This window comes from Megalobrama amblycephala, linkage group LG21 (assembly GCF_018812025.1).
Source record: "Megalobrama amblycephala isolate DHTTF-2021 linkage group LG21, ASM1881202v1, whole genome shotgun sequence".
Lineage (NCBI taxonomy): Eukaryota > Metazoa > Chordata > Actinopteri > Cypriniformes > Xenocyprididae > Megalobrama > Megalobrama amblycephala.
Genome location: NC_063064.1, coordinates 30,323,777 through 30,346,507, shown reverse-complemented (window position 1 = coordinate 30,346,507; position 22,731 = coordinate 30,323,777). Strand labels below are relative to the sequence as shown.

At 36.7% G+C, this 22,731-nt stretch overlaps 1 protein-coding gene across 1 annotated transcript in view; it reads left to right on the top strand.

The window, feature by feature from the left end:
• The window catches only part of LOC125256713 (filamin-B), a 90,048-nt gene that overhangs the window by 36,228 nt on the left and 31,089 nt on the right, over nucleotides 1-22,731 (top strand). Inside the window, exons 2-20 of the mRNA XM_048172913.1 lie at nucleotides 219-467; nucleotides 813-910; nucleotides 3,358-3,505; nucleotides 4,930-5,123; nucleotides 6,503-6,665; nucleotides 6,747-6,947; nucleotides 10,505-10,642; nucleotides 11,223-11,349; nucleotides 16,011-16,147; nucleotides 16,255-16,448; nucleotides 17,392-17,505; nucleotides 17,596-17,739; nucleotides 19,093-19,216; nucleotides 19,295-19,455; nucleotides 19,539-19,629; nucleotides 19,725-19,894; nucleotides 20,007-20,124; nucleotides 21,755-22,011; nucleotides 22,091-22,688. Of these exons, the coding sequence (XP_048028870.1) occupies nucleotides 219-467; nucleotides 813-910; nucleotides 3,358-3,505; nucleotides 4,930-5,123; nucleotides 6,503-6,665; nucleotides 6,747-6,947; nucleotides 10,505-10,642; nucleotides 11,223-11,349; nucleotides 16,011-16,147; nucleotides 16,255-16,448; nucleotides 17,392-17,505; nucleotides 17,596-17,739; nucleotides 19,093-19,216; nucleotides 19,295-19,455; nucleotides 19,539-19,629; nucleotides 19,725-19,894; nucleotides 20,007-20,124; nucleotides 21,755-22,011; nucleotides 22,091-22,688 (3,426 nt within the window). The remainder of the gene's footprint in view (nucleotides 1-218; nucleotides 468-812; nucleotides 911-3,357; nucleotides 3,506-4,929; nucleotides 5,124-6,502; nucleotides 6,666-6,746; nucleotides 6,948-10,504; nucleotides 10,643-11,222; nucleotides 11,350-16,010; nucleotides 16,148-16,254; nucleotides 16,449-17,391; nucleotides 17,506-17,595; nucleotides 17,740-19,092; nucleotides 19,217-19,294; nucleotides 19,456-19,538; nucleotides 19,630-19,724; nucleotides 19,895-20,006; nucleotides 20,125-21,754; nucleotides 22,012-22,090; nucleotides 22,689-22,731) is intronic.

The window sequence follows — 22,731 nt, the reverse complement described above, 5'->3', positions numbered from 1 at the left end:
TTGGTTGTTTTATTGTTTTGTTTGTGTTTTGAGTCACTTGTTTTATTTCTTTTTTTTAAATTGTTTTATTAGTTATTTGTTTATTTGCAACTGATTTGTTTCATTTACCATCTATGTTTTTTTTATTTTTTGTACTTTTGAATTATTTCTGTACTTATTTATTCACAGTAGTATTAAAATTTAACCATTCATTTAATCTCCTTTCTATCTCTCAACAGACAGCAAAGCGATTGTGGACGGGAACCTGAAGTTGATCCTTGGTCTAGTATGGACCCTCATTCTGCACTACTCCATCTCTATGCCCGTCTGGGAGGACGAAGACGACGATGAAGCCAAGAAACAGACGCCCAAGCAGAGATTGCTCGGCTGGATCCAGAACAAAGTGCCTGACCTTCCCATCACTAACTTCAGTCAGGACTGGAGGAACGGGAGGGCTCTGGGTGCTCTGGTGGACAGCTGCGCTCCAGGTGAGGTTTCGGAGCTTGTAACATTCTAGATAACAGGAAAGGTGTTAGTATGCAATGCGTTTAATTTGTTGTTTATTGGACAGCTGTGTGCGTTTGATCTGTGTTTATCTAGATCCCCAAAACACATCTGTGAATACGTCCAGTTTCTGTTTACAACATTGTTTTCTTATTTGTAATTCAGCTCAGGAGGACCTTTTTAGTGCATGTTTTCTTGTTTTATTAGATAATTATGCAAAAACTTTTCACGTTAAGTACTTTTATTGCATGATTAGTGGTATTTGCTGAGGCTGACTATTGTTACTTGGTTCAGGAGTTTTAAATTCATTATCCTTGTTTTTTTTTAAGGCCTGTGTCCTGACTGGGAGATCTGGGATTCAGAGAAGCCAGTGGAAAACGCCACGGAGGCCATGCAGCTCGCAGATGATTGGCTGGGAATTCCACAGGTGAGCCCGTGACCTTTGACCCCGTGTGCATCAGGATGAGATTGTTTAACTCCCTGAGGTCTGAAAACGCGCCGGCGCGTTTTGCAGGATTTTTTTCACATTGCAGCAAAACAGACTTAAAATACTCCGTCATTTCTTGTCATAGAGACATAAGTAATATATCACTTGAAACTATAGAATGTCTTCTTTTATTTGTGTACACTCAGAGTAAAAACACAATGTTGTGCTTTTTGTAAAATAAAGAAAACTAACATGATGCGTGATCTCTCCTCTCCCTCTGAACGAAGTCCAATCTGATAGTTCTCAGAAAATGAACTGTAACTTATGAATACTAATGACAAAAAAAATGACACTTACGTCTAAAGAAACGTTGAAATGTCAGGTTTTAAATCGTGCAAGTCAAATCGAAAACAAACATTCTGTGTTTATTTAATCTGTATGAAAAGAGAGCCATGTCAGAAGTCTGTGATTCAGCTCATTACCCGCTAATGCGGCGACGCAATTCAGAGGCAATACATGCATTCATCGTCTCAATCGTGTATTTATTGTCTTGAAAAGTGTTTATTTGGATGTTAAAGCCATGGTTAGCGATCTCTAGAAGACATGCCGTTAGTTCCTAGTTCCTTTTCTTCTTTATATGAATTTGTGGCCTAAATGTGCACAGAGAGCGCCCTCCGGCTGCAAGTATGAATTGAAAACACAGTATCCAGCACTCATAGTGATGACAATAAATATTACTTCTCAGTATAGAAAATTGACATAAATATATAAGAATCCATCAATATTTCTCCAAATGTGCATGCTTTTAAGCTAAAAGCCTATATGAAATGCCATAGAGGTAACATAATTGTTCAGACACTTTGCATCACAGAAATACATTTTATTTTAAAGAATATAATAGAATACCATTATTTTAAATTGTAATAATATTTCACAGTATTGCTGTTTATGATGAGCTGAGACATTATTACAGAGGGGTTTTTTTCACAGCCTACCTGACTGAAAGGCCTCATTAATATGCAAGTAATTTCAGGTCATTATTATGTGATTCTTTTGTCTTCTCAGGTGTAAATGGCCCATTATTCATGCAGATTCACGCCTCCACGCATACTGCGTTTCTTGACAAAAAGTGTCTTACAAAAACTAAATCAATATATTGTTTTATATGAAGGAGCAGGCAGCATAATTTTTACATAATTCTGAAGCAAAAACTCTAGTCTACAACCTCTAATACCCAAAAGTCTTGTGAACACAGATTTAATATACTTTTTTTGGCCTTATTTCAGTGACTTAAGTTTTTTGTTTTTTCAATAACCACGCATAAACATTATTCCTTCAAAAATACAAACATGTACATACATGTTCCTCACATATTATTGTAACCTAGTTTGTGCTGAATACAGTGTAATGACGCTTTTGTCATTTATATGTTTGATCAACTGAAAAAAGCACAAATGTCAGGGCATGTCAAAACTTCTCCAAGCCCCAAATCAGCCTCAGACTCCAGAGGGTTAATCAGCATGAAGCAGTCACAAATCTGTTGCAATGCGTGTTACCAGTACCGTGAAGGGTGTGATTGGTAAATATGCCATGTTCTTTTCCTCCGTTCATGCTAACAGCTCAATATCATCCTGAGATAAGAATAAGGGACTTGTGTGAGGTGTGCATCAGTAACAGCTGCTCTGTTTGCTTCAAAGTTAATATGATACTCACCACACCTCAATCACTCCTCAGCAAACATGCATGTGTGTCACTGATCAACTTCAGTAGCATGTGCATGTTTTTCACTGATGAGTGATGCGGAGAAAACTCCGACCAATAAGAGAACAGTTGTACTCATGTGACTTGCATAAACACATTTTGGTACACTTTGAATGTTGCCGTGTGAAAGCAAACCGAACCAAGAAGAAAATGCAACATTGTAACAAATTTTGTCTCTGTTTCGGAACAAAACAAAGGTGTGAAAACACCCTGAAACTAGCAAAAAACACTTGCGTCGCGCCTGCCGCCACGTTGCACCGGGTGTATGATACAGGTTAATTCAGTTAATTCACCCTTCAAATATTTTTGTGCATAATCTCAATGGAGGGACAGAAATCTGATTTCATTAAAAATGTGTTCCAAAGAGAATGAAAATCTAATGTGTTTTGAACGACATGAGGGTGAGTAATTGACAGAATTTGCATTTTTTGGTGAACTAACCCTTTAATTTAATGTGTTCATTGATGGTTCTTTGAAAGAATTTGCACTCTGTAATTATTTGTGAAATTAACTAGTAATTCCTACATCATTTTCCCCCCCAAACCTCAAGCCAGCTGTTGTTATAAACAGTGTTTTCACTCTTCGGGAATCGACCTACTAGTCTCGCTTACATCAAACCAGGAGAAAGTGTTTTTTTTTTTTTTTTGGCACATGCACTTCCCCTTCAACACTTTTTGTCGTTCCAGGTTATCGCTCCAGAGGAGATCATTGACCCCAGTGTGGACGAGCAGTCAGTTATGACATATTTGTCACAGTTCCCGAAAGCCAAACTGAAGCCCGGAGCCCCTCTCAAACCCAAACTCAACCCCAAGAAGGCGCGCGCATACGGCCCAGGTGAGTCCTCGTCTCTCGTGTTCATGTTTACATAGAAACATCTAGCGTTATCTACGATAAACACATAGATATGTTTTAGCAACCAGACAAATGCAGATCATTGTCATACCAGAGTTTCAGGTTATTGTAATTCTCATGAACCTTGTCAGATTTGAAAGTATCGACAGCAGAAGCAAGTGTCACGGTCAGAGACTTTCTCAGATACTTGATGCATCACAGTATCATTATTGTAGCGTGAAGAGATTGTTTTTATGATAAACATTTGATCTTTGATGTCTCCTCTTTTCTGTTAATCTTGAGTTCGGTCATATGCTTTAGTACCGTGTGAACAAGGCACAGATCTGTCAGGTTTTGTGCAGGATTGATGTATGGAATGGAAATGTGCCTCTTTACCTGTTGTAAATTTGGCTTAAGCTGTAAAAACGGTGTCTAATGAGTTTAAGAGTTATGATTCTCACACCAGAGGTGACCTCTACAAATTTTCCGTGACCATGTTTACTAAAGTTAACCACAAGGTTTTGGTTGCGCCGTCTGCGGTCTTGGGAAATCTTCACCTCTGTTTTTGAACCACCATATAATTTACAGCAGAGAATGAAAATGTCACATTTATGTTATTTCTCCATTAAGTGATTATGTCCTTTCTGAAAGCACTACAAATAAAAGAACCGATTTAAAATGCGACACAGTCGCCCTTGTTTCCTAAATCACACGAGAACTTTTGATTTCAGTGGTAAATTGAATCACTGTTTGGAAATAATGTATTTTATGAGCTCAGCGGGCCGTGTGTTTGTAGGGTTTTATGTGGTTTGCCTCAAACTATAAACTAAAAGGAGTATTTTTAGATCATTACATTTTCACTTTTGAAAGTTTGTGGTTGTTGACCACTGTGATTTCTGACCAACATCTGATGATTTCTAATATTTGAGTTTTTGTGCTCTACTAGAACAGGTTTTCATGCTTGAATATTCATTATTTTCCTCATATTCTCCATTGTTGCAGCTCCTCTCTTCCCAGTCTGTCAGTAACACTCAGTTTAGTTCCTGTCTCTATGAAGCCCCGCCTTCTGAAAAGCACAGTGTGCTCTGATTGGTCGGCTGGAGTGGTGTGTTGTGATTGGTCAAGCGCTTTGAGCATGTTTGGGAAATGTCCCGCCCCTTACCATAACCGCCAGTTTCAATGCACTACTAACTAACTCAACCAGGCCCCGCCCCTTTATTCTGCATATGAATTATTTAAATGAGGATATTGTGACGTGTTTGTTCCCGGAAGAAAACTCAATGGAGGTGATTCAGGGAGTTCAGAAACACTGACACTGATATAGAACTTTTTTTAGATCTTTATCTTTATAGTTATCGTCCTTTGGGCCTTAACTCTGCATAGCCCTGAATGAATTTCTGTTTTGTTTGCTCACTGTGTGTTTGCAGGTATCGAGCCGACTGGTAATCGTGTGATGCGTCCGGCCGTGTTCACGGTGGACACCTTCAGCGCCGGTCAAGGGCAGGTCATGGTCTATGTTGAAGACCCAGAGGGCCTCAGAGAGGAAGTCAAACCTGTGCTCAATGAAGGCAAAAAGACCTACAGCGTGACCTACGTCCCTCAGGTCATGGGACTGCACAAGGTCAGGATGAAACACCCAATTCACAGCAGTGGTTCTCAAGCTTTTTGACTCCAAGGCCCCTGTTGTTTACATTTACATGTGCACCAATAATGCAATCACTTCTCATAATCAGAGTAAGGCCTTAATCGCAGTAAGATGTTTATTTTTCACTCCAGTTTACATGCAATTTTCATTACTCTATTCGCTAATAAGTATGGTTATACCACACTCAGATAGGCATACAGTATGCATGTTAAAGGCCATTGTTTAAATCTACTTGCATCAAATTCAAAATACATTTTTATGGATGTGCTGGATATTATTTGGCGCCGTGATGAACATCGCAATGCCGGATTTGCATGCGCTTCCGTCGCACCGTCTAGATGAGGATACGGAGCAGAGACTGCGCAGCCAGTTGTGTTGACAGAGTTTAGTGATTGTGACATTATTCTAAAGTTCTCTCTTCACAACAGAGTTCATTCATGAAGTTGTGCGAGTTGTGATTAAAGTCGGCATACACCACCTAGTTTAATGCGGTTATGCTTACTATGATTATGAGCTTAATCGAATTACTTTAATCGAAGTATTGCATTTAGATGAGGTTAAGTTATTCACAATATTGCCTAAATCCCACTATAATCGCATTATGAGACTCCATGTAAACACACTGAATATTTGGAGGTCTCGTGCTTTTTCCAGTTTTTTTTTTTTGTTTGTTTTTATTTACTACTCAAAATTCTCTTTTTTTTTAACTTAATATGTAAATGCATGAATATATATACATGCAAAGTCAGATTTAAAGTTTAAATTCATTGTTCATTGAAGTTTAAATTCATCCAAGAATCCTGAAAATAATGTCAATGTTTCAACAAAGATATGCAGCACAACTGTTTTCAACATTAATAATAGTCAGAAATGTTTCTTGAGCAGCAAATCAGCATATTAGAATGATTTCTGAAGGATCATGTGACACTGAAGCCTGGAGTAATGATGCTGAAAATTCAGCTTTGCATCACAGGAATTACATTTTACAATATATCCACATAGAAAACAGTTTACATTGGAATAATATCGCACATTATTACTCATTTTGCTGTATTTTAATCAATTAAATGCAGCCTTGGTGACCAAAAGATTTTTTTTTTTAATTTTAAGTCAGTTTGAGAATCATTGATCTATTGTTTTTTGTCCAAACTGTTGATTTTTTTTTTTTTTTTTTTTTTTTTTTTTTTTTTTTTCCCCCCATGCTGTCGCCCTGTACAACACATTTGCATGTTTCATAATAGGCGCATATGTGTAAAAACAATCAGTTTATTACGTATAAAAACAGGGCGACTCTGTTACCATTAATTTTTCTGTGAAATATTGACTCACTTTTTTTGTATGTGTGCAATCCTCAGGTCACTGTGCTTTTCGCTGGACAGCAAATCCCAAAGAGCCCGTTTGAGGTGAATGTGGACAAAGCCCAGGGAGACCCCACTAAAGTCACAGCTAAAGGACCCGGATTGGAGCCGTTGGGCAACGTTGCCAACAAACCCACATACTTTGACATCTACACTGCAGGTTTGGCATTTCTGACTTGATTATGGGATCGTTTTCTTAAAGAAAATAAGTCTTAAAGCCGCTCTATTCTGTGTTATTCAGGTGCTGGAGTGGGTGAAGTGACGGCCGTCATTAAAGACCCTCTGGGTAATAAGAACACTGTGGAGGCCATCATGGAAGACAAGGGTGAAAGCGTCTTCCGTTGCACCTACAAACCAATGCAGGCTGGTCCTCACGTCATCAACATTACATTCGGAGGCATCGCCATCCCTAAAAGCCCCTTCACCGTCAATATCGGCCCAGGTACTGTACCCGAACATGCAGTTGGTTAAACGTACTGTTGGAGAAGGAAATGGAATAGTTTATTAGTGTTTTTCATTAAACAATGCACTGTGCTGGTTATAATTGTAAAGTTAAATGAATTAGTGCTGTGTTTTAGGGTCTCAGACGTGTGCATTGCCTCATACGGTTGTGTTATTGCTGAAGGAGAGGCTCTGGTAATTGCATGTAGTTATGGGGTTCTGCAGGGATTTTACACACACTATAAAATGTGTGTAAAATAGCCACAGTTCACCAGCACACTCGTTTGTGGTGTGTGTGATGCCGCCAGCTTCTTTAAAACGGACCCGTTGTGCCATTTAAGGTCAAGTTTAATTTCCACCCCTTCATTTCCATTTTTTTTTTTTTGTCCTAAGACTGTTAGATTGGTGTTTGTGTTCAATGCTTGAGAACTGTGAGCTTCAGTCTCAGAATTTCTATGGAAGCTTGTTTCCGCCATGAAATAAAAAAGGTAATTGCGACTTTTTCTCACAATTCTCTTATAGTCAGAATTGCGTGATATAAAGTCCGAATTGCGAGTTAGAAAGTCCGAATTGTGTGATATAAAGTCAGAATTGCGAGTTAGGAAGTCCGAATTGTGTTAGAAAGTCAGAAATGTTATAAAGTCAGAATTGTGTGATATAAAGTCAGAATTGCAAGAGAGAAAGTCCAAATTGCTAGATATAAAGTCCAAATTGCGAGTTAGAAAGTCAGAAATGTGTTATAAAGTCAGAATTGTGAGAGAGAAAGTCCGAATTGTGAGTTAGAAAGTCCGAATTGCGAGTTAGGAAGTCGGAATTGCTAGATATAAAGTCGGAATAGCGAGTTAGAAAGTCGGAATAGCGAGTTAGAAAGTCGGAATAGCGAGTTAGAAAGTCGGAATAGCGAGTTAGAAAGTCGGAATAGCGAGTTAGAAAGTCGGAATTGTGAGTTAGAAAGTCGGAATTGTGAGTTAGAAAGTCGGAATTGTGAGTTAGAGAGTCGGAATTGTGAGTTAGAAAGTCCAAATTGTGTTAGAAAGTCAGAAATGAGTTATAAAGTCAGAATTGCGCGAGAGAAAGTCCGAATTGCTAGTTAGGAAGTCCGAATTGCTAGTTAGAAAGTCCGAATTGTGAGTTAGAAAGTCGGAATTGTGAGTTAGAAAGTCGGAATTGTGAGTTAGAAAGTCGGAATTGTGAGTTAGAAAGTCGGAATTGTGAGTTAGAAAGTCAGAAATGTGTTAGAAAGTCAGAATTGTGTGATATAAAGTCAGAATTGTGTGATATAAAGTCAGAATTGTGAGAGAGAAAGTCCGAATTGCGAGTTAAAAGTAGGAATTGCGAGTTAGAAAGTCCGAATTGTGTTAGAAAGTCAGAAATGAGTTATAAAGTCAGAATTGCGCGAGAGAAAGTCCGAATTGCGAGTTAGGAAGTCCAAATTGCTAGATATAAAGTAGGAATTGCGAGTTAGAAAGTCCGAATTGTGTTAGAAAGTCCGAATTGCGAGTTAGGAAGTCCGAATTGCTAGATATAAAGTCGGAATTGCGTGATTAAAAACTTGCAGTGGCGAGAAAAAAGTCAGAATCTCTCATTTCTGACTTTATAACTTGCAATTCTGAGAAAAAGTCACAATTACTTTTTGATTTTTTTTTTTTTTTTTTTTTTTTAATTTAGTGGTGAAAACAAGCTTCCATAGATTTCTGAAGGTACAACAAGAAACTGTATTTTCTGTACAGGCCCTGCTACAGTTTGTCTATTTTCTGCGTGCTTGCACATGAATGCGATGTGGACTAGTGGATCTGTGCGTCACTAAACGCGTTAAACCTTGTAAAACACCAAATTCCTTTTCCCTGAAACCGCTTTTCCAAAGCAGGTAATGTTGCAGCAGTTCTGCTTTAACACAACTGTTGACTTTAATTGATTTTCCTCTACAGTTATTTAAATGCTATCATGCTGATTTCACAGGCTTGTTTTTGCAATTTGTTTAATGTTGCTGTTCAAAACCGAACAGTGAAAGCATTGTTGAATCCTGTGATGTGGATTGGATGATTTCTTCTTCTGCTTTAAAACGAATGCCACACTAGTCATCATGTCATCATGTCTTATGTGCATGTTTTTTGTGCTTCATGGTTGTGTGGTTTTATAAGGCCAGTAGTTTGTGTTCCCATAGGATTCTGTTGATCATTTTTGTTTTTTAAAGCAATTGTAGTGGGCAGGTTTTGATGCGTATGACCTCAGGACCCAGAACACGTGAACTACCGTAAACAAAACGAGGCCCACAGGAACACAGCTTATGCGTTTGAACAGATATTTTTACTATTACAGCACAAGATGTTATTTCACGAGCAAATTAAAGAGCTTCATAAATCCGTTTTGTGCACACAAAATGCTGAATCATAGGTCGAAACAGTGTTCGAATCCTAAAAACTCTACTATGAATAAAGATGGGAAAAAGGCTGGAAATAGAATTAAATTAATAACATGCATTAAAATAGTTGCATATCCTCTGCAGCTGGAACTGTTCTTCCAATGTTCAAACAGCTATTTAGGTTTGTGCTCCTGACAGGATGTATTTTTAGAGTTTAGGATTTAACATCATCATACTGTAAGTCTATATTTGGGGCCAGTGTTTTAAGCTCAGGGTGAATGAAGCTTTGTGTCTCAATGGCACTCGCTGTCCAGCTCCACCCTGACTCACATCTGAAGCTAATGAGAGAGCAGAACGGGGATCGACCTCATTGCCGTGGAGTCTCTCGGTATAAGATGCTATTACACTGAATGTGGGTTTTGGCTCGCTCTCTGTGGACACTATTCTGGTGTTCTGGAAACATTACAGGACTTCATATTGTATAATGGTAGGGTAATAATGGAGTGTTTAATTGTATGTCTGGTATTACGCAGAGGGATTTTTCATTTCATGGAGCTTGAGATAAAAAACAGCAGCTCTGCAGGCTACTAGAAGACATTTGAGGGACGGCTTTTGGAGGGTTTTGGTTGATTCAAGCTCATTATGCCACGTCATATTTAAAATATACAGACATGCCAAGAGGTTGTTTTTCTTGAACTGCATTCTTAAATTAGGGAAATTTGTTTCCCGTAGGAAGATTTTAAAGAGATGTGCATGTGCATATATACACATGCATGCATGTGTATATATGTATATACGTGTATATGTGTGTGTGTGTATGTATGTGTGTATATGTGTGTGTGTGTATGTATGTGTGATATATATATATATATATATATATATATATATATATATATATATATATATATATATATATATATATATATATATATATATATATATATATATATATATATATATATATATATATATATATATATATATATATATATATATATATATATATATATATATATATATATATATATATATAATTATACTACAAGAAGTACTCATATACAGAAATATAGATACATAAAGTATATATTATATAGATTGATATTACTTATTTGATTTTTGCACATTAATAATTTCGCTTTAATGTTTAATAAATCAGTGGCTTGTCATCACGTATTCTGTGTGTTTGTGTGTTTCAGCGTCTGTTCCCGGTGCGTGTCGCGCCACCGGACGAGGCCTGCAGCCCAGAGGTGTGCGAACACGGCAGGTGGCGGATTTTAAGGTGGACACTCGTAACGCTGGAAGTGGAGATCTAAAGGTCACTGTCAAAGGACCCAGTAAGTACAGTAACCAAAGAGCAGAATAAAGGAGTCAATCTCTCTTACAGACACTCTCTTGACCGTTTCACAAAACTTTTAAAACCCTCAATTATCCTCTCTTTAAGAAACTTCCCGATGTCTCCTGCTCCATTAATCTTTAGTAATAAATTAACATGTTAGCACCATGGCAATTTTTCCATGCTGATTGTGTATTTAGAGTGAGCAGGGAGGGTTTCCCAGACTCTTCACCAGCTACCCACATCAATTCACATCAGCAGGTCAAACGTCAGCTCCACTGACTGTGATTAATGACCCGACCGGGTCACAGATGGTTCACTGACCCCGACTATAACTTACATGACACAACTTTATCTCTGGAATTTGCACTGGACTCGAAGGGGCTTTGAGCAAATGCGATCCTGTACACGGCTACTATTCATCTTCATAATCTTCAGTCAATAATTTATATTAAAGTGTCTATGGAGAGAATGCAGGGGATTTTAACTTCCTGATCCTTCTTATTCTTCTCTAATAGTTTGTGTTTGATGTTTTTAATGTGTGGGTTTTTTTTTTTTTTTTTTTTTTTCCTCTCTTTCAGAAGGTCAAGAGGAACCTGTAAAACAGAAGGACATCTCAGATGGTGTTTACGCATATGAATACTATCCACACACACCTGGAAAATACACCGTCATCATTACCTGGGCCGGGCAGCACATTCCCAAGAGGTGAGCATCTCCTGAACCAATCACAGCTTTTACATTTAATGCCAGAGCGACATCACATTCGAGACCACTGAGGTCAGAGAAATCTAGCGCTACCAATCGTGTTGTACAGGTTGAAACGGATCAGCTCCAGATGTGTCTCGTTGCATCAGTGTTATTCAGAGCTGCCAACCGGATAAATCTGATCAGGATTGTTTAGGTATAAAGACAAAGGCGTATATAAACAAATGAGGGTTGGGATAAATGTGTCTGTTTGGTCTAAGTCAGAACAGACCATGTTGTAGATAGTTTGTGCATGTTCTGTGATTTAAATAAAGATTGGATTTATTGTATTCAAATTGTTCCATTTAAGGATCATCAGGGAATGTGTCTGATTGCAAAAGGCTTGTTTGTACATCTGAAAGGGTTTAATGTAGAATATGATGTAAGACTATGATGAAGTATATACTACATGACTGTTCATTTGAATAGTATTTAATTCACTGGGTTATGAAAAGTAGGTATAATGTAAGGGCAAAAAGTGTTATTGTTGCCTAAAACTATTAAAATGTTTTTGTTAATTGGAATAAAGCTGAAATAAAATAATATCTAAATATTAGATGAAAATCTAAAAAAAAAAAATTAAAATGATAAATGTTGCCTTCAACTTGTTTTATTTCAGCTAAAGTTAGTACTAAAATTATGGAAGCTTGTTTCCTCCATGGAGTAAAAAAAAACAAACAAACAGGCAATTGTGACACTTTATCTCACAGTTCTGCCTTTTTTTCAGAATTGTGAGATAAAACTGGCAGTTGTGCAATTACGAAAATTCCGAGAAGTCGAAATTCTGAAAATTCCAAGAAGTCAAGGAGAATTCAAATAGCAATTCCGACAAGTCAAGTAGAAGTCATGTCGTAATTCTGAGAATTCCGAGAAGTCAAGTAGCAATTCCGAGAAGTCAAGTAGCAATTCCGAGAAGTCAAGTAGCAATTCCGAGAAGTCAAGTAGCAATTCCGAGAAGTCAAGTAGCAATTCCGAGAAGTCAAGTAGCAATTCCGAGAAGTCAAGTAGCAATTCCGAGAAGTCAAGTAGCAATTCCGAGAAGTCAAGTAGCAATTCCGAGAAGTCAAGTAGCAATTCCGAGAAGTCAAGTAGCAATTCCGAGAAGTCAAGTAGCAATTCCGAGAAGTCAAGTAGCAATTCCGAGAAGTCAAGTAGCAATTCCGAGAAGTCAAGTAGCAATTCCGAGAAGTCAAGTAGCAATTCCGAGAAGTCAAGTAGCAATTCCGAGAAGTCAAGTAGCAATTCCGAGAAGTCAAGTAGCAATTCCGAGAAGTCAAGTAGCAATTCCGAGAAGTCAAGTAGCAATTCCGAGAAGTCAAGTAGCAATTCCGAGAAGTCAAGTAGCAATTCCGAGAAGTCAAGTAGCAATTCCGAGAAGTCAAGTAGCAATTCCGAGAAGTCAAGTAGCAATTCCGAGAAGTCAAGTAGCAATTCCGAGAAGTCAAGTAGCAATTCCGAGAAGTCAAGTAGCAATTCCGAGAAGTCAAGTAGCAATTCCGAGAAGTCAAGTAGCAATTCCGAGAAGTCAAGTAGCAATTCCGAGAAGTCAAGTAGCAATTCCGAGAAGTCAAGTAGCAATTCCGAGAAGTCAAGTAGCAATTCCGAGAAGTCAAGTAGCAATTCCGAGAAGTCAAGTAGCAATTCCGAGAAGTCAAGTAGCAATTCCGAGAAGTCAAGTAGCAATTCCGAGAAGTCAAGTAGCAATTCCGAGAAGTCAAGTAGCAATTCCGAGAAGTCAAGTAGCAATTCCGAGAAGTCAAGTAGCAATTCCGAGAAGTCAAGTAGCAATTCCGAGAAGTCAAGTAGCAATTCCGAGAAGTCAAGTAGCAATTCCGAGAAGTCAAGTAGCAATTCCGAGAAGTCAAGTAGCAATTCCGAGAAGTCAAGTAGCAATTCCGAGAAGTCAAGTAGCAATTCCGAGAAGTCAAGTAGCAATTCCGAGAAGTCAAGTAGCAATTCCGAGAAGTCAAGTAGCAATTCCGAGAAGTCAAGTAGCAATTCCGAGAAGTCAAGTAGCAATTCCGAGAAGTCAAGTAGCAATTCCGAGAAGTCAAGTAGCAATTCCGAGAAGTCAAGTAGCAATTCCGAGAAGTCAAGTAGCAATTCCGAGAAGTCAAGTAGCAATTCCGAGAAGTCAAGTAGCAATTCCGAGAAGTCAAGTAGCAATTCCGAGAAGTCAAGTAGCAATTCCGAGAAGTCAAGTAGCAATTCCGAGAAGTCAAGTAGCAATTCCGAGAAGTCAAGTAGCAATTCCGAGAAGTCAAGTAGCAGTTGCAATTCCGAGCAGACAAGTAGCAGTTGCCATTCCGAGCAAAGTAGCAGTAGCCATTCCGAGCAGACAAGTAGAAGTAGCCATTCCGAGAATTGACAGAATTCCGAGAAGTCAAGTCGCAATTCCGAGAAGTCAAATTGCAATTCCGAGAATTCTGAGGAGTAGAAGTCAAGTCGCAATTCCGAGCAGACAAGTAGAAGTTGCCATTCCGAGAATTGACAGAATTCCGAGAAGTCGAGTCGCAATTCCGAGAAGTCAAGTTGCAATTCCGAGAAGTCAGATTGCAATTCCGAGAATTCCGAGTAGAAGTCAAGTCGTAATTCCGAGCAGACAAGTAGAAGTTGCCATTCCGAGAATTGACAGAATTCCGAGAAGTCGAGACGCAAATTCCGAGAAGTCAAGTTGCAATTCCGAAAAGTCAGATTGCAATTCCGAGAATTCCGAGAAGTAGAAGTCAAGTCGCAATTCCGAGAATTCCGAGAAATTCAAGTCGCAATTCCGAGAATTCCGAGAAATTCAAGTTGCAATTCCAAAAAATCAACGAAGTCGTATCGCAATTCCGAGGAGTCAAGTTGCAATTCAGAGAATTCTGAGAACTTAAGTGGCAGTTACATTTATCTTATTCCCTGGTAGAGATGAGCTTCCATTTAAATTTATTAAAACTAAAAAAAAGAATAAATTAAAGCTAAATAGAAATGTTTATATTGAAATAGATATTTGTATGATAATTCTTCCAGAATTCTTTTTGGTCATGCTGCCCAACACTAGTCTGATATGTAGGTCATGTCCACTGCCAGGAAGACTCATTAGTGTGTAACCCTCGGCTCTGGAAGGGTTGAAAGACGTCTTGGAAAGCAGCATGACGACATACTCTCCTGTGTGAGTGTTTGTCAGAGGTCTGGAAATGCAGCGTCACCCTGGACCACCAGGAAACGGCCGTCGCGTGCGTTAATGCATGTAGATGTTCAATCACATTCATGAGCCAGCTGATGAATGTGGATTATATAGAGTAAACATCTTATTAACAGACTGTGGAATGGAAATGACAGCTGCATTTTCAGTAGGATTTGTTTTCGCTCAGCGTGAAAACGTGCTTGTTTTTTATAAAGCAGCTGCTGCAGCACTAAAAATGCACCTTTTTTAGATGTTTTTTTGCATTTCAAGGTTTTATAAGACTGTGCAGTGTGTGGTCTGAGGCGGCGGACCGATATTAACGTGCAGACTGACGCTTTCTGGTGATCACATGCATGCCGGAGTGTCAGCCAATCAGATCACTGCTCTGCAGGAGACGAAATGGCTGAGTGAAAGAGACGGGCTCGAATTAACACAATCACCCTCCTGTTCACCTGGACCTCAGCCTCACACTCAAACACGGAGGGGAAACCGAGCCATGACCCCTATTAAAGTTCAATATTCGCCCTGCTGTGGTTACTTCTATTAACACAAACTCTTTTTGATGGGAGGTTTCCGGTAACACCGAGTCAGAGCGCAGATTTATGACGTGTGGTCGTATCTGAAATGGAACATTCTCACAAACTAGAGCGGCCGGTGCTGTATGTGCTGCTAAAGCTGTCAGGTTAACACACATTTGTTTACATAAGGTGTTTAGCTTTATGCTTATATAAAACACAGAATGGGCATTTTGGGATTTAAACTGTGCTGATCTTTAATAGTAGTCTTTCAGACCTGATTTCACCTCAAAATAAGAAGAGAACATTAAAAAAAATAAAAAACATTAAAAAAATTTTTGATTTTGCATAAAGACAATAAAGCTTATTTTAGGACCATTGAGACACACATTTTATAATGAATCTTGTTTTTTTTTTTTTTTTTTTCTCTAATTATTCGCATGTTTTTAATTGCATTGCATTAATTGTTTTTATTTTTTTTATATAATTATCTTATTACACATTGCCACAATTGAAATATATATTTTTTTTTTGTTTTAAAAATTGCATTGCAATAGTTTTAATTTTCTTTTAATTTTTATTTTATTTTATTTTTTAATATATAATTCTTATCTTATTCCACAATTGAAATATACATTTTTTTTTTTTTTTTTTTTTTTTTTTTTTAAAGATTGCATTGCAATAATTATTCTCAGGTTCTCATTATTTTTTATTTTTATTTTTTTTTAATCTAGTGCATAGATTCTATTGCCACTATTTAAATATTAATAATTTGCATCACAAAAGATTTGTATCACGTAAAGAAAATTTAAATCTTAATCTTAATGATCCGACAATATGATTATTTTCATTATGCAAAATTATTTTTTCCTTTGATTTTGGGTTGAAGTCTTGTCTGGACATGAACTCACTAAACGTATATGGCGTTTTCTTGTGTTCAGCCCTTTCGAGGTTCAGGTGAGCAATGAAGCCGGACCCCAGAAGATCCGTGCGTGGGGACCGGGTCTGGAGGGAGGCGTTGTGGGCAAGTCTGCAGACTTTGTGGCTGAATCTATCGGGACTGAAGTCGGAGTGCTCGGTGAGGTTACAGGAGCTTTTTGCCACATCGGATCAGCTTAGACATGTAGCTCAAGAGTCCCCAACCTGTTTTTCCAGCCTAGAATCTAAATACTTTCCTTTCTGTAGGCTTCGCCATTGAGGGTCCGTCTCAGGCCCGGATCGAGTGTGAAGATCAGAATGACGGGTCGTGTAACGTGAGGTACTGGCCCACTGAATCGGGCGAGTACGCAGTCCATGTCATGTGTGATGATGAAGACATTGAAGACAGTCCCTTCATGGCCTACATCGTCCCTGATAACAAAGCAAACAACCCCAACCAGGTAAATGCTGTGGAAAAAAAACTCATATACTCTATATATAATTTTTTTTTTTTTCATATACCAATATTTAAAAACGAATGACATTATTTTCATGACAATTAAGCACATTTTGCACACTAAATTCTCATTATTGTTGTCCCGTTTTTATGTTTCTGATGGTTTTTTTGATAATAATAATAATAATAATAATAATATTATTAGTGATTTGTGGTTTTTAATTTAATAAAAAAAAATCTGAATAGATTAAAGTACTTATTGCCACAATTTCAATAATATTTTTAAAATTGCATTGCATTAACTGTGAAGTTATAATAATCTCAATGGGTCCACATTATTGTAATTTTTGTGTAAATGTTTAATTTTAATTTAATTTTTAATTGTAATATTTATTTATTTTTAGTTTTTCAGTCTTCATAGATTGCCTCAATCATATACCAAAAATTAAAATGTATGTATATTTATAAATATATATATTTATATTTATTATATATATTTATTTTGTAAAACAAAAGCTTTTAATATATAAGCCTTTTGTGCTTTATATATTTAAATAATATAAAAACTTTGCATCATATACCAACATTTAAAAAAAGAAATAGGATAAGATTAGCAGGGTGAGCAAAATCACTGTGTTTTAAAAATATTTTTTGCTACATAATCAGTTATTCAATCTAATTCAATTGCTTTTATTTGTTAGATTTATTTTTTATTTCAATTTATCTATTGTTTTTTTTCTGTTACTGCAAAAGTGCAAAAATCCTAATTCAGAAATCAAAAAATAAAATGCAAAAAAAATTATTTTTTATTATTATTAATATTAATTATTACAAATAGTGCAAACAAAAACCAGCAACCACCCTAAATAAAGTACTTTGACACGTGCATTTATTAGGTTATCAGGTGTGACCACTGGGAAAACGTTTTGTTCTGGACTTGTTTATAGGTCAGGGCGTATGGACCGGGACTGGAGAAGTCCGGCTGTATCATAAACAAGCCTGCTGAGTTCACCGTCGAGGCCAAAGACGCCGGAAACGGACCCCTGAAAATCATAGCACAGGTTTGGTCGAGCATCATCAGCTAATAAGTGTGCGCTGAATGCGAGTTGAACTTTCACCCATGTTGCATTTGAATTGGTTAATTTTCCCAGGATGCAGATGGCGTCCCCATCGATGTGAAGGTGAAGAGCAAAGGTGATAACGTCTATTCCTGCTCGTACACGCCGACCTCCGCCATCAAGCACACGCTGGCTGTGACCTGGGGAGGGGTCAGTGTGCCCAACAGCCCCTTCAGGGTAAGACCAACAGAGTCAGAGGTCATAACCGCTAACACAAACACAACGGAGACGTCAGCTGTCGGTACTAACACGGTAGAGGAACTTATCATACTAACTAAAGCTGATGCTCTTAACACTTCCACTTCCAAATATAAACCGCTCATCATCATAACCACCTTCATTATGGAGCGTCACTGCTTTTCTGTCAAATAATAATTTCAGCTGTTTGTTTTGGGGGGTTTTTATGCTTAATGTAGTTCATCATTGTTGATCTGGCTTGAGAAAATAAAATGCAAAGATAAATGATTATTAAAAATGTTTACTAGTGCCTAGTAATGATTTTTAATGTGTGATTACATTGCATGTTTCTTAAGATTAGCAGTTTTTGTATTTTAATACTGGCAAACATATTTTTTTTTTTTTGCTATATAATCACATTTTTAATCGGATCAAATTCAATGCCTTTTTAAATCAATGTTTTATCTCATTCTCATTAAGAGAATCATTCATTATTGCTTCATTATTGTTACTACAAAAGCACAAAAATCAGTATATTTGTAACAATAAGTGATTTGAAATTACTTTTGATGTCAGAGATATTTTCAGACATAATAATTTTGCACAGTAGGAAATTGTATTAGATTATATCAACACTGACTACTTCGATGATTGTAAAAAGTTGTATTGTGGTGTTTGCAATCCAGAGTTGCTTTTTTCCAGAAGTCAAGAATGAAGATGAAAAATATCAAACTTTATTTAACTTATGAAGAACAAAGTACAAAATAAGTTTGACTAAACTAATAATGGTAAATGTTCCGCGCATGCATGAATTGAAGGATTACTCCTGTATAATGTGAACATTTGCTCATATGTCACTCTATAATCGTACGGTCCATTTCACAAAGCAAACTCGCTGCGTAGTTTAAATAATGCAACTTGCTTTTACTTGACTGCTCATGCAAACATGTCATGATGCTGAATGTTAAAGACTCTGGAAAAATGCATTGCTCAAACTAAGTACTAACATGTTTGTTTACAGAAGGAAAAAGGGACTTTCATAAAGCATTTAAGTGTTTGATTCATGACTGAATTTATGTTTTTAAAATGTCACTTTCAATAAATTCTAATACTTCATATGTTTAAATGTCTGTGTGATTTATGTGAGTTTGAGTTTCGTTTGTATTTTCCTGGTTGTTCTATTTCAAATACTAACTTTAATAATACTAATTTGTCAATGCATCACGTTCAATGCCTTGATTTGCATTGCTTTTTCTCTCTCAGAATGTGCAATGAAGATTTTAGCTGTTTTTTTCTCATTCCCTAGTAACATTACTTACTGTAATTAACATTCAGGAGACTTTATTCCTGTAGGTGAATGTCGGAAAGGGAAGCCACCCACACAAAGTGAAAGTGTTCGGCCCGGGAGTCGAGAGAACCGGACTGAAAGCTCACGAGCCGACCCACTTTACCGTGGACTGCACAGAAGCTGGAGAAGGTAACGCACGTTTACTGCGTATACACTAAAACCAGTCACATTTCATGTGTGAATTATTATGCACAATGTTTCTTTCAGGTGATGTAAGTGTTGGAATCAAGTGTGACGCTAATGTTATCAGTGATAAGGAAGAGGATGTTGATTTTGACATCATTCCCAATGCCAATGACACCATCACTGTCAAATATGTTCCCCCTGGAGCGGGACGGCTCACAATCAAAATCCTTTTTACTGATCAAGTGAGTTACAACCATAGAGATTAGTAGAAAAAATAATTTTCAAATCCTTGTACAAACATATGCCGTTTTCATTGAAAATTCAGGAAATTCCGGTCAGTCCGTTCCGCGTTAAAGTGGATCCCTCACATGACGCCTCCAAAGTGAAAGCAGAGGGACCGGGACTCGCCCGAGCAGGTTTGTCATTGGATTTGTTGATAGATGGTTTGTCCAGAATATGGGTTTAATTGGATGACTCATGCAGCTCTTTCAATTTTCCCATGTACCATCAGGTGTGGAGAGCGGAAAGCCGACACACTTCACCGTTTACACCAAAGGAGCTGGCAAAGCTCCGCTGAACGTTCAGTTTTCCGGACCTAATAAAGGACAGCCCGTCCAAGACTTTGAGATCATTGACAACTATGACTATTCCCACACTGTCAAGTACACTCCAGTTCAGCAGGTATGGCGAGCCACGGGTTTAAAAGCAGTTTAAGGAGTTTAAATGGGCAAATTGGACATCTTTGAGTGTTTATCTTCTGACATTGTCATTCTGGTTTGCTGCACCAATTTAGGGAGAGATGGTGATAACTGTGACCTTTGGTGGTGACCCTATTTCTAAAAGCCCCTTCGCTGTTGGTGTTGCTGCTCCGCTGGACCTTAGCAAGATCCAAGTTGATGGCCTGGAAAATCGTATGTCATATATTATATTACATAATATAATATTTTATTTATTTAAGCATTTATTCATTTATTTAGGCATTTATTTATTTTAAATTTAATCCAAGATACAAGGAATTGAAAATTGAAAGCTTATTTATTGTTCTAATTTACTTCTGTACTTGTTTATTTAAATTAATTTTGTTTATTTAATTAATTAGTTGTTTTAATACAAAATCCAAGTCAAGCCTGGAAAATTGTCTTATCTAGTTTTATTTGTTTATTTTTTATTAATTAATTTAATTTAACTTTATTTTATTGAATAACAAAAATCTGTTTAATGTTTTATTTACTTAACTTATTTATTTTAATTAATGCATTATTTAATGTTTTAATGCAAGATCCAAGTCAAGCCTGATATATTGTCATATCTAATATTTATTATTTATTTTAGTTTTATTTAATAACAAAAATCTGTTTAATATTTTATTTACTTTGTTACTTATTTTCTTTCTTACTACTTTACTTGTTTATTTAAATTAATTTGTTTATTTTTAATGAATGAATGTATTGTTTTAATACAAGATCAACTTCAAGCCTGGAAAATCGTATGTCATATCTTTATTTATTTTTTAAATTTATTTGTTTATTAATTTATTTATTTTTAATTCATTTTAATTAATTGTTTAATTTTACTTATTTAATATCAAAAATCTGTTTGATTTATTTTACTTATTTATTTTCTTATTTAGTTCTTTACTTGTTTATTTAAATTAATTTTGTTTATTTAATTAATTAATTGTTTTAATACAAAATCCAAGTCAAGCCTGGAAAATTGTCATATCTAGTTTTATTTTTAATTAATTAATTAATTAATTAATTTAATTTAACTTTATTTTATTTAATAACAAAAATCTGTTTAATGTTTTATTTACTTATTTACTTATTTATTTTAATGACTTAATTATTTAATGTTTTAATACAAGATCCAAGTCAAGCCTGATAAATTGTCATATCTAATATTTATTATTTATTATTTATTTAGTTTTATTTAATAAAAAGTTTAATATTTTATTTACTTTGTTACTTATTTATTTTCTTTCTTACTACTTTACTTGTTTATTTAAATTAATTTGTTTATTTTTCAACTTCAAGCCTGGAAAGTCGTATGTCATATCTTTATTTGTTTATTCATTTATTTATTTTTAATTCATTTTAATTAATTGTTTAATTTTTAATATCAAAAATCTGTTTGATTTATTTTATTTATTTTCTTATTTAGTGCTTTACTTGTTTATTTAAATTAATTTGTTTATTTTAATGAATGAATGAATGAATGAATGAATGAATGAATTAGTATGTTTTAATACATGATCCGAGTCAAGCCTGAAATTGTCATATCTCATTTTAATTATTTATTTATTTTTAATTTAATAACAAATCTGTTTAATGTTTTATTTACTAATTTACCTGTTTTTATTAATTATTTAATTGATTAATTAATTAATTATTACTTTTTAATACAAGATCCAAGTCAAGCTTGGAAAATTGTCATATCTAATTTTTTTTATTTTTTTTATTTTAAAATTCATTTTAATGAATTAATTTAGTTTTGATTTTACTATATTTTAATAACAAAAATCTGTTTAATGTTTTATATCAGGAGTGCAGGTGGATGAGGACCAAGAGTTTGTCATTGGCACAAGTGGAGCAGGTGGACAGGGCAAACTGGAAGTCAAGATCACCAGCCCATCCGGGAAATCTGTGCCCTGCGTAGTGGAACCTGGGAAAGGAGCCAGTTTAGTGAAGTACATCCCCAAAGAGGAGGGTGTTTATGTGGTGGAGGTTGTCTATGATGGCAATCCAGTGCCAGGAAGTCCTTTCACAGTTGAAGCCATGCTGCCTCCTGATCCCAGCAAAGTATGTTGAAACCAAAGCATGACTCAATTTCTTTCAGAAAACAAGAAGTCGTTGTAACAAAGTACTTCTGTCTGTACAGGTCAAGGCGTTTGGTCCAGGATTGAAGGGGGGTCTTGTAGCGAGCCCTGCTGAATTTACCATCGACACCAAGGGCGCAGGCACCGGTGGACTCGGCCTTACCGTCGAGGGTCCAACCGAAGCCAAAATTGAGTGCTCTGACAATGGCGACGGCACCTGCTCTGTATCATACCTCCCCACCGAGCCTGGAGAGTACCTGGTCAACATTCTCTTCGAGGACGTCCATATTCCCGGCTCGCCCTTCCACGCTGACATCCAGTACCCCTTTGATCCCACCAAGGTGGTGGCGTCCGGCTCCGGCCTGAAACGAGGCAAGGTCGGCGAGATCAGCGTGCTGAATGTCGACTGCGCCAAAGCTGGACCCGGACAGTTGACGCTGGAGGCCGAGTCTGATTCTGGAGCGAAAGCAAAGACTGAAGTTCTGGACAATAAAGACGGGACCTACACGGTCACCTACATCCCGCTGACTGCGGGCATGTACACGCTACAGCTGAAGTACGGAGGAAAGACGGTTCCCAACTTCCCTGCCAAAGTTAACGTGGATCCAGCTGTGGATACCAGCAAAGTGAAGGTGTTTGGACCAGGAGTCGCAGGAGAAGGTATTGATGTCTTAACTTAAAGGGTTTCTCATTGAATATCAAG